This window comes from Juglans regia, chromosome 15, assembly GCF_001411555.2.
Source record: "Juglans regia cultivar Chandler chromosome 15, Walnut 2.0, whole genome shotgun sequence".
In the NCBI taxonomy this organism is placed as follows: Eukaryota; Viridiplantae; Streptophyta; class Magnoliopsida; order Fagales; family Juglandaceae; genus Juglans; species Juglans regia.
Window position 1 is genome coordinate 162,447 of NC_049915.1, and position 13,274 is coordinate 175,720.

The 13,274-nt window shown below is 31.9% G+C and overlaps 1 protein-coding gene across 1 annotated transcript; it reads right to left on the bottom strand.

Moving 5' to 3' along the window:
• Positions 1-2,052: 2,052 nt before the first annotated feature.
• On the bottom strand, positions 2,053-4,116 carry LOC109002796 (protein ASPARTIC PROTEASE IN GUARD CELL 2-like). Its single transcript, XM_018980693.2, has one exon. The coding sequence runs from the start codon at positions 3,908-3,910 to the stop codon at positions 2,393-2,395; it is 1,518 nt and encodes a 505-aa protein (XP_018836238.1). The 5' UTR covers positions 3,911-4,116; the 3' UTR covers positions 2,053-2,392.
• Positions 4,117-13,274: the final 9,158 nt, after the last annotated feature.

The window sequence follows — 13,274 nt, forward strand, 5'->3', positions numbered from 1 at the left end:
TTTTCTTAAATGCCTTGCGGAAAATATTGAACTCTCAGGGATGCTGTTGATGGGTATAATTTCAAGGGATTTACAGTTTTGTTTCGAAGGTTGGATTGAAATTTGAAGGACCAAAAGAGAGGGAAGAGAAAATAAAGAAGGCTGGTGGTCTCCACTGTCCCCTCGGTCAAGGTACATTTTTCTCTTCGCAACTTTTTAGTTGTCTATGAAAATTACGAGATGCCCAGAGCCCACATCTATGTATGGGGGAGAGTGGGGTAAAGGGGGATGTGGGCTCTACCAAGTTGGAAGGTTGGTCTCCATCTGATGAGAGTGCAAAATCGCCCAAGACTCTGAACCTGCACTCACTGGTACTCCCAGCTTTCCTCTGGCTCTTCATGTTTTTTTTTTTCCCTTTGATCAAGATGTAGTATTCTCAGATCGAAGTTCACATCTGCCCCCTAGTTTTATCGTTGGTTCTTTGACCGAGTGTGTTACGGTTTCCACCATTTGTATATAATCTCTCTCTCTCTCTACCCCTGTGGTAATGTAATGGAGCCGTTCTAATGTGGAATACAAGGAATATATTTCAAATAAAATGAAGCACTTCAGGCAGAAATGTGTAAATTTTCGAGATCTTGTTCATACCAGTCTGCATTAGTTAAGCATCTAACGTTAGTGTGCGCAAATTCTAGGCTCATTCTAGAAAATTATTGCACATACGGGGTTTTTGCCGTAGCCTCTTAATGTGTACATTTCTTAGACGACTTGCTTTTACCGTTTTGAGCTTTCAAAGTCATTGAAATAAATTGTATCTTTCGAAGATATGTTAGAATGAGCTCTGAAATTTGTTAAAGCATCATTGAGTCGTCCTCAGAAGGACTTTTGTTATATTTTGGTAATCTCTCTTCTTGAAGGGTTTGATGCGGTCGAGAAATAAATTGACAGTGATGAAAGGACTTGAAAGCTTAATGATCTTGTCCGAGTGCTCTGGCGTGGCAAGGAAAGTTGGGGCAAATGGTTATGGGCAATGGTCTAAAGTCAGAAACCGGAAAGTATATGCATCTGTAATGATGCTAAATTGCTGAGCAAAGCTTACCTTGCTTTTATCGACTCCCTTTTTACGAATTTCATCAACAAATTCCCACTTTTGTAGACTGCTAAAGTTCTCGCAATACCCAAGATGGGTTAATAAAGTAGATTAGTGTTCACCGGTTAAACGAAGTACATCGTTTTTCTTAGAAAAGACTGCTAATCTCTCCCGATTTTATTAGAAAAAGGGAGGAGGAGAAAAGTAAATGTAGGTTAATATCAAGCTTTCAAAATAGGAGAAAGCGAATGCCTTTGTAAAAAGCCCCTCTTGATGGCTTCGCGTGTCCACATTTGGTGGTGGCTCCCTTGCCTCATGATTCAAACACTACAGAGAGACATGAGCGGCATTGAGAGAGAGAGAGATAGAGAGAGTCCCCTCCTCGATCGCCTCTCTCTATATATTAGGGGAATGAATATAAAGAAAAGATTAAAGGTGCATGGTGTTGGCCTTGGCAAGCAATGGCTAGTGTCAGGGTCATATCCACCCATAAATAAAGACTGTTTATTTTGGGGGTAAAAGGGATTTATTGGATCCTCGCATGGCACCTAAAGGGTGCTTTAATACCCAAGTAAATAACTTTTGTTTTGGATATTCTTTTGACCATCCTCCTCATCGTATTTTTTCTTTTTCTTTTCCTCTTTTTTGATCAGCCTCTCTTCTGGCCTGGGCACTACTGGCTTGTCTTCAGATTTCTGATTTCCGCTGGGAATCATCATGTATTAATGAGGTCTTTTTTGACTATATATACCGCCTTTTAATCAAAGCTACCATCCACTTTGCATAACTCGTCGATCTGAATTAATATCAACATTATTATTATAACTTTAGAATATTATTTTTACATCTTACGGATTGAAAAATTAAAAAAGAAAAAAGAAAAAAGAAAAATAAGCAAAGCATGACCGTACTCCACATGCAATATATATATATATATAGCATTAACTAGAAAGCTGGTAGTTAGCGACAAACAAGCATTAATTAATAATACCTTGATATATATATAAATTCTCATGATGTACACATGCACTGATCACTACCCTTGATGATAACATGAGGCTAGCTAGCTAGGAATTAATATACTACGTACCGATGATCATGACCGACCAGCAAAATTTTCACAAACACATTAGATATTAATTAATGACCTTAATAATAATAATAATAATACTCGATCGATCGATCGATCGTGTAGATATATATACTACGTACCTGCTAAATTAACACGAACATAACTATATAAAACTAGCAAAATTCATATATATAGTTAGTACGTACGTACGTACTCCTAGCTAGCCTGTCTTCACTTGATCATCATCATCATCAGCAAACATCTGGACCGAATCCCACAAATCCATTTGCCCCATCAAAGGTTATTTGGATACCCTCTTGCTGGATGTTCCCAATAATAGAAAGTCCAGATGAAGATGGAGCAAATGCAAAACAAAAAGTTCCCCCCTCATTCACTGGTATTAGAATGTTCTTTGCTGGAAGGGTCAGGATTGGCCCACCCGAGAAATAAAATGATACTGTTGGTACCCGGACTGACACAAACCCAGATAGGTCATAGCATGTGTCAAATATGGGCACTCCAGTTGCCCGAGGGAGGTTTCGGGTTTGTTCAATATAGGCTTCACGAAACGCCTCGTATGCCAATGTTGGCAGCCTTGTCACTGCAGTTCCCGTATCCATTACAACCCCTCCATAACCCAATTCTGTTAACCGGAACATTTCTTCTGGTATGGGTACCCGCATGCCTCCCACTCCAAGACCCGATAGTCCTACGTAGTAGAAACTGGGGGCCCTTGGGTTCCTGATCAAAGGCACCCATGCTGCACCCATGGGCATCGCTCCTCTCCCGAACTCTAACGACCCCGATGTTTCCGTCCCCCGACTCACCAAACAATAACTAAAGGCACCTCCTGCCTCACCACCAAGCTGACCCACAAACGACATCGACCCACCTCCAAGTCCCAGTAACCCCGCCGCTCCTACGAACATTCCCTGATTTGTGTGCCCGCATCCGATCGCCACATTCCGAATCACGGTCCTTCCGAACGTCAGCGTTTCAAGTGCTAACGTTCCTTTGGTGTAGGAACCGTCACCGTAGGACACCTCGTATCGACACCGACCCCCATGGCAACCCGCTTTCTCAAGACGGTCACAAACAGCGGAGCTGCAGGACACTCCGGCAAAGGAAGCTGAATCTGCGGGGTCGAATACCGGGTCAGACTGGCGGTAACACTGGTTGCAAGGCTGACATTGAACCCATGCAATATCACTGCCAGAATCGATGACCATGTACTGACTTGTTGGAGGGCTACCAACTCCTATCCGAACGAAATATTCCCCACTTCCCTGGTCCATCCCGGAAACCACATCGGACCCGAAATTCTCTTCCAGTACCTCATGATGATAAGGGTCATCACTAGTACTACTAGTGCCGTTAATAGTCAGCCGGCGGATAAGGCTAGTGAACCTACTGACGTCCCGTTTCATGAGCTCACGAAAACGATCGTGGAAGTTGTGGTGGAGGGATGCTGCTGTTATTTTGTCTCTATGAAGTAGTTTCAGCTTCCATTTGCTGTCGCTAGTCTCATGATGGGTTTCCAGAAGTTCTTGGGGTTGTGAAATAATTTTGGTGTCGGCCATGATTTCTTTTACGTTCAAGTGTTGGGAATTATCAGAGTGATGATCATCAGGTATTGTGTTTCCATGGTTTGCTGAAGAGGCGGTGGTGGAAGTGAAAGCGGAGGAGGCGATGCCAGCTGGGAGGTGGAGGTGGAGAAACAACAGTACCACCACCACCACGAGTAGAAGTGCTGGTGAGGATTGATCCATAGCTAGCTAGCTTTAAGTGTGTTTTATTTTTATTTTTTTCTGGGGCAGGCACTTAGGGTTTTGGTGGTGGGGTGGATTTATGGACTTGTGGTTTTGGAATATATAGAGAAAAAAAAAAAAAGGTTCGAGGGGCCGGGTACTGCAGCATGCATGGTTTCTGACTCATGTGTTTCTCTTTTCTTTAATCTGTATTAATCTAGTTTTTGGATTAATGTCTCGTTCAACTTTTTTAGGAGATCAGTACTAGTAGTACTACTGCTAATAATCTCATATATATATATATATATATATATATATATATCCTTTTTCACTTTATAACAGCAATGATATTAATGTTGACCACCGGCCGGGGTGCATGAAATGGAGTAATTGGTCTGTATATTAATCATGCATGCACCAAATTTTCCTTTTTTTTTTTTTAAAAGGTATTTTTATGTCTTCCAAGTCTTGATTAGATCAGATTCGAACGTACGTAAGAGGATAGATGGAAATGATTCAACCACGTACGGCCACCTCCTGGCATGCATCCAGGCTGCCACTTAATTGGTTCGTAAATATAAGTTCTCATCAATTGATCACTACCAATATTATATTTACTCCAACATATATATATATATGAAGCTATATATGACCCCTTTATATATATATATATATATTTATATATATACATACTAATCATGCAATATGCATGCATGCTGCTGGTTCAAGGATACAACTTTATATTTGTATCCCTTCTGTTCTTTCTTCTCCTCTTTTACTGTTTGCCCTACTTAGTGGCATGACGGCCATAAACCAATTCACCGCGCATGAATACATATATATTTGCTTTGCCTCTTACGCATACATGATATATATGAGTATATATATACTACTGATTTTGTTTTATGTTTGGAATATTCAATTATTTGTGATAATATATATTAGAAAGAAATGATCATTCAACAGAATTATGAGATCATCGAGGGGCGGGAAGTGGCCGGCCGGGGTCGTCTCAACATTTATAAAGTGCATGCAGCTAGCTGGGATGGAGCTGAATATCATATATATATATATATATATATATATTTAATTGTACGTTAACTAGTATATGGTAGAGATTTAATATACTTAATTAATTCATGAAAAAACAATATACGTACATTGTTTAAAATATGTTTCAGATGTTTTAAAGATAAACAAATTAAATGTTACCATCAAGAATTAAAGAAAATTAAGGCTGAGAAATCCATGCATATTTGTGATCAAGACTTCATTTTAATTTGTACAATATCATGATTACTAATTTTCCTTGAATTGGAAATGAATTAATACTAGGTACGTAGATGCAATTTAGTATACTTGAAGCGTACTAGCTTATATATATATATATGAATGAATTGAGAAATATATATATATATATATATATATATATATAGCACAACTAGGATTAAATATTGATCTTGAGTACCTCAATTAATTGATCTTGATCAATAAAGATGCCAAAACCAAAATGAAACTTTGCACAAGAATTGGACCTTAAGATCAATCGTCTCAAGATCAATCAATCGATGATCAGAATTAAGCACAGCAATTCATTAAGGTTAATATTAATATATAGTACGTAGTTATATATTCATGTGACTTTAGTAGTATTGTTCGTGAACTGCATCGATCCAACAACATGGTATAATGATGAAGATTGACTCCTGTTCAAGTTCGAGTACGTACGTGAAACTCTTTCGCAATAATTGTATGTCGAGTGGTAGTACTGAAGGATCTTAGCTAGGCTTTCTTGGATCCAAATAATTAAGAAGCTAGCTAGCTTTCCATGATCCAAATAAAATATATATATATATATATATCAGTGTTAGCTAGAGATAATAATATTATATATATATATATATTGTGCTGAAGTTTATGATATTTAATTAGCTAGCCAGCCTTCCCAAGTAACACCTTGAAATCTTAGGTACAAAGGTAACATTAACTACGTACGTACCCTTGTGAGATATATATAGTTAGCAAAAGTAATCTCTTTCTTTTGTCATGAACCAAAAGATATAACCTCCTTTTAAATATTTAATATATAGATCATGAATAGCCTTTTTACAAATTTAAACCATATATATATATATATATATATATTATATATGTTTATTCAAGATATTATGGAATTAAGCTGCACGTGAACACACACACATATATATGTTTTTAAATTTCTTTGTACGGAATAAAGGATTTACTTTTTAGGTTATTTCACCTGCATGCATGCACCATCTCCAATCATGATATTGTGCTTTGATTGCATGACCTTGACTGAGAAGATATTGCTATATATTTCACACATATATATATATAACCTCTGGCTAGAACCAGTATCCAGATTTTCGGTTTTCTTTGTTTTCCCTGCAGCTGCTTGCTTCAGCAGATGATCAAGGCATGCATGTACGTTTCGGCCTGCGCGCAGGTTTTTTATGTTGTGTCTATGCATGGTTGAATATATATATATATATAGGTAAACATTATTATTTCTGATCATATATATTATAAACCATTGAAATGATCGATGATGATCACTAGCTAGCTAGCAATTAGTTCTCTTTCCAATTTTATATTTGGGCGGCTTATCTCAGAGAAAGTTATGTTTCTTTTGTGGCGGAAACACTAACTTCTAAAGATCAATCGTGCTGCCTTTTTCCCTCAATGAGTGGGATGTTAGTTTAAAAGCAAAGATTGCTTAATCTGATATTTTAACTCTATAATGGCGGCTGAGCTCATTCATTTTGGCATATTAATGCAGCATGCATATATATATGCTTAATTGCTAGCTAGCTAGTAATTTATATATAATAATATCAATTAAGACGTTGACAGATCAGATTTGTATATGTAAAACGTAATCAAGGCTTTATATATACATGAGCTGGCCGGGAATATCAAATATATATCTCATAAAATTAAAGCATGCAGTACTAGATTAATATTCACACGTTGCACTGCGGGCCGGCGTTATTGGTTCTGATCGATCAGACTTCCAACACCAGATGATCAATGGCTATTAATAATTAAGTCCATCTTTACTCGATCGATCGACCGGATCGAATTAGATCACTGTTTATAGAACAAAATCAGATCGTGACTAGCTAGCAAGTACTGCATATATATATGCATGCACCTAGCAGCTAGCTAGCTAGTTTATATTAATAGGGTACTTAAGGCAAAAACCATAATTAATGCATACCACAGTGTTAAAGCAAGATTAATATATATATTTATATATATATATATATATATATATATATATTTGTTTGTTCACGAACGAATGCTAGCTTCTGGAGATCAGTCCAAATTAAATAAAGTTACCATATAATGCACCAAGCTGAGAAGATGATCAGAATCCATAGAAATAAATGAAAAAGGTTTATAATTATATATGTGATGGAAAGAGAGCTAGCTAGCTGATCAATTAATGAAGCTTATATAATTAATTATTCTCTCCACCAATATTCCCACTTCTTGTCCCGTACGCACATATAATTGAAAATATATATATAGTGACACATATAATATATATAGTTTGTTATGTAATTAAAAAAATGAAATGTCAGAGGTCGTGGGAAATCAGTACGTATAAGCTTGAGATATGGATGATTTTCAAATGAGTTAATGCTCCGAAATACGACAAGACCAACCAAAATAATGCAGATAGGATAGATCAGAAAAGAGGAAGGATCAAGAACACTAGTAATTATATATATATACTGAGTGGGAATATCACAAACAAAATAGAAAATTAGAGTTGGGAGCTAGCTAGCTAGCTAGTACATGATGCATTAATTAATATAATTAATAAGCTGGTAGATCATCATGCAGATATGTACTACTGCATCATGACCTCCAGCCCAATAATTGAACCATTATTATTAGCGCCTAAAATTAAAGTAGTTGATCTTATTATTATTATTATTTTTATTTTTTTGATAGCCTCTCTCTCTCTGATCTCCCTCTCTCCCAATAATTAATATATTATATGTGCTTGCTATATATTAATTGAACCATTCATGCATATTAGTTCTGCAAATTTAAACCTTCATATCAAATTATGAATAAATTCCATGAGGGAATTAATATATATATATATATATATATAAATATCTATATATCATGTCACTCGATATCATTCAATTAAGTCTCGGGCGTGAAGATAATTAAGCTAGCAATTAGCAAGCTAGTGCATGCGCGCGGTGTCATTTTCAGAGTACACTAGCAAGCAGCTGCTAGCTAGCTATCAGCCTGAAAAATCTTTTGCTTTTCTTTATATCATGAAAGCAATACAACGAAAGAAGCTAGCTCATGATAATATTTCTGCAAAGCTGCTTGCATGCTGCACGTGTGCAGATACATATATACATGAATGCATAATAATTTATATATATGGACCCCAAGACACCATGCGGCCGGTATATATCCAACGTATACCGCATGTGTAATATGTGGTCAAGAACATGCTCTGTGGAAGAGGCCCTCTCATTCATATTCTATGGAGTTGTCTTGATGTGTGGGCATAAAATGCTAGTCTTGTGAATAAATGAAAGAACAGCTGCTGAAATTTTTTACAACTATATATGGACATAAATCATGTATAGAAATCTACCAAAAGATAAAGTAGAGAAAGTGGTGCTAATAATAAAGAATGTGTGGTCAAGAAGGAATAAATTTTGCTTTGAAGATAAATTTTCATGCCCCAGAGTAGTGGTACAGAATGCTACTGCATGGTTAATTGGATGAATTTCAACTGACAAATAAAGGAAACGAAGGAGATTGTGGTCTGAAGAAAGGGGCTATGGAAAGGGTAAAATGGAGGAAACCAGATGGTGATAGATTCAAAGCTAATTTCAATGCTGCAATGGTGCTAACTCAACAGAGGATGAGTATAGATATTGTGATAAGAGATGTTTTAACTTCAATGTGTGCTAGTAGAGATTATGACAGGTCCCATTTATGGCTGAATGTAATGCCTTATGGAGGGCTATGTGCTTATGTAATGAGTTGGGCTTTCATGATGTTGATTTTGAAGGAGATGCAAAAGAAGTCATTGTTGCTGTGAGTGAGGGCTGCTATGAGAAATGAAGCATGGGATGGGCAGCTCATTAAAGATATGAAGAATATACTACAATAGAAGAAGAAGTGGACTGTTGATTTTTTAAGAAGAGAAGGGAATGATCAATGAAGTGGCTTAGTTGGCAAAGTTAGACCTAAAGTTTAATGAAGAACAATGCTGGATAAAGGAATTTCCAGCAACTGTGTACAATTTGATTGTAAAGGAAAAAGATGTAACGCGTGAATAGTTGATGAAATGAATACATACATAGTTGAATTAAAAAAAAAAACGTATACTTCTGTATCATCACCGACTTTCTTTTTTCTTTTTTCCTTTCCTATTCCTTCTTGTCATGTGAATTTGATCACATCATCAGGTACCGTAATTAGTGTTTCTGTATTTTACAGATTATAGTTTAATTATAAGTACTATTTTTTTCATTTATATGCAATATTTCATTTATGTTATATATTATATGAGAAATGATTGACACAAACTTCAAATAGACAAGTTCCATACAAACTCTTGTAAAAAATTGAACTCCACCTAAAAAAAGTGTAGAAAATTTATTTTTTATTAGTGTGACCCTTTTTTTTTTAATTTTTATAAAATACTTGTATGGAATTTGTCTATTTGAATATATATGTAAGTAGGGCTGTAAAAATTAACTGAAAAACCGGCGAATTGGCCCGAACTAGACCGGACCGACTGGTTTAGTTCGGGACCCGTTCCTCCTATTTTAAAACCGGTCAAAACTAGTCTGGTCTCGATTTTATGTCTTTTGAGACCGGACAGGACCGGTTCGCATATTTATATATTTTTAATATTATATATAATATTTTTAATATTACATATAACTTTTATATATAATATATATTATAATAATATATAAAATAATATTATATTATAATTTATAATATAATATTTTAAACATAAACATTTATTACATCATATGTTTTAAATATAAAATATATATATATTAATTACATTTTGTGGCCTAATAAATTATCAACATATTCCTTTTGAATTTTGATAAATACATTAGTAATACTATAATACTAATATACATTAGTATATTAATTACTTTTTTTGGCCTAATACTAATACTATTAGTAATTCACTTTAAGCCTATATATAAATTACTATATAAATCATTATAGTATTAGTTATACTATTACTAATACTATATTACTACAGTAATAATAATACTATTAGTATTAGTATACTAATACTAACAGTGATATAGTTATAACTTATACTAATATTTATACTAATACAAATACTAATACTATTATATAGTTATACTAATTACTATAACTATATATAGTATTAATATCACTATTACTAATAGTATAGTATATAGTATTAGTAATAATTTAGTATTAATGTATTATTATATTCCATAATGTATAACATATAGTCTTAGTATCACTATATCACTAATATATATATATACACACTATATGTAGTACTTGTAGTAACACTATAATAGTATAATTTATAGTACTAGTATATATTAATATATTATAAGAGTTATAGTATAATATATGTATAATAGTATAGTTAACTTAATATGTTAGTATTAATATGACAATATCAATATAACTATATAGAGTATTAATATCACTATAATATAGTATTTAGTATTAGTATTAGTATTGGTATAGTCTATAGTTATTTAGTATTATAATATATATTAATTTTGATAAATACATTTCTATACATTTGATTAGGGGTGTAAGGTGGCCGGTTCGGACTGGAAAAACTGACCGGACCGGACCGAAAAAGTATAGGGTCGGTCTCGGTCCAGAAAGTTGTAGAATTTCGGTCTTCGGTCCGGTCCCGGGGTGGAGATTTCTCGGACCGGACCGGACCGGACCGACCGAATTTTTTTTTAAAATTTTATAAATATATTATTTTATATAATAATTGTAAAATAAATTATGTAATTTTTATCTAACCTATCCCCATTTAGAATATAAAATTTTAAATATGTAATTTTAAATTAATATTATATTAATCATATATTATCAATTAACCTATCAATTCATAATTAACTAATGTGTGACCACCAACATCTATGAGAGTCTAAGACTATGACCTAAATTGCAATTTGCAAGTAAATATAAAGCATGTATGGATGTATGGAATCATGGATAATTAAATTATTTATGCTTATTAGTTATTGCTTTATATACAAAATGTAAAAAATTGTAAATAGCTCATTATAATTTATGCATTAACTTAGAACTATCATAAATTATAATACATTAATATACTCTAAGTTAGTAACAAATAACAATTAACATCATCAATATAATTATATAATTATAAATTGATAACTAAACTAAATCACTATGTCTATAATACTATAACTATAGTCTATAATTATAAAGAAATCACTATAAGTCTATTATCTATAAGACTATAAGTTATAACTACATATAGTATTAAATTATTAATATCACTATGACTAATGACTAATGACTATAAGTTTATAATTAATACTAATATATAACTATACTAGTAGTATAATATCAATACTATTATATAGTCTAATACATTATATAACTATACTAAATCACTATAAGTTTATAACTAATACTAATATATAACTATACTAATAGTATAATATTAATACTATTATATAGTCTAATATATTATATAGCTATACTAAATCACTAAGTTTATAACTAATACTAATATATAAGTATACTAATAGTATAATATTAATACTATTATAATGTCTAATATATTATATAGCTATATTAAATCACTAAGTTTATAACTAATACGAATATATAACTATAGTCTAATATTAAATATAGTTATACTAATATATAAGTTTATAACTAATACTAATACTAATCACTATAACTAATCACTATAGTCTATTAAAAATTTAAATGTATTACAAATATATAAAAATTATAATAATCAATTTTTCAAACCATAAATTTTTTTTAATTATCATTTTAAAAAAAATAACCACATTTTATAATTTGTTATTAATACTTGTTAATATTCTATAAATTAACAATATTTTATATATATCTTCATCAACCTATCACTATTAACAATATAAAATTTTAAATATGTTATTAACACTTGTTAATATTCTATGAATTAACTAATATATAATATCAATTAGTTAATTATATAGTAATTATATAAATTAATAATGTAATTTTCATTTAATTTATTATCATTGACCATATAAAATATTTTTTTTATTGAATTTGTTATATAATCCACATTAATAAGTCACTTAATTTAATTTAGTATTTTAAATAATTTTTTTTACTAATTGATTTTTTTTTTTAAAAAGACCGGACCGAATGGACCGACCGGACCGGACCGATAACTACCGGTCTGGTCTGGTCCCTATGGGGTGTTCGGTCAGGTCCGGTGATGGACCGAAAATATTCGGTCCATCACCGGACCGGACCGATCGGTTTACACCCCTACATTGGATCGTATACACTCATATAAGAAAGTGTGTCTAACCATCATTTAATATATTATTAGTAGCATATATGTTACCACTATAGACTATAGTATTAGTAATAATACTATATTATCACTAACATATAGTACTATACCAATAGTATTACTATCTACTAATAGTATTAGGCTACGTTTGGGTACCAACATACCTCAACACTTTTCAAGTATTCTCGTATTATTAGAAATACTTCACATGCCAAACAACTTAAAATACTCTCAATGAAACCTACAAACCCACTTCAATCTTTACTTATAACTATTTACAAATATTCTATAATATTTATTACTATTATATATAAATAAAAATAAAATCACTATAATATTTATCACTATTAAATATAAATAAAAAATAAAATCAATAATATTTATCACTATTAAATAAAAATAAAAAATAAAATCACTATAATATTTATCGCTATTATATATAAATAAAAAATAAAATCACTATAATATTTATCACTATTATATATAAATAAAAAATGAAATCACTATAATATTTATCACTATTAAATATAAATAAAAAATAAAATCACTATAATATTTATCACTATTATATATAAATAAAAAAACATTACTATAATATTTATCACTATTATATATATTAAAATAAAATCATTATAATATTTATCACTATTATTTATAAATTGAAAATAGAATCATTATAATATTTATCATTATTATATATAAAAATAAAATAAAATCAGTACAATATTTATTAATATTAAAAAATTACTATAATAAAATTACTATAATATTTATTACTAAAAATAAAATCAC

Coding starts and splice junctions, on each gene's coding strand:
- LOC109002796 (XM_018980693.2), bottom strand. CDS start 3,910: ATGGATCAATCCTCACCAGCACTTCTACTCGTGGTGGTGGTGGTACTG.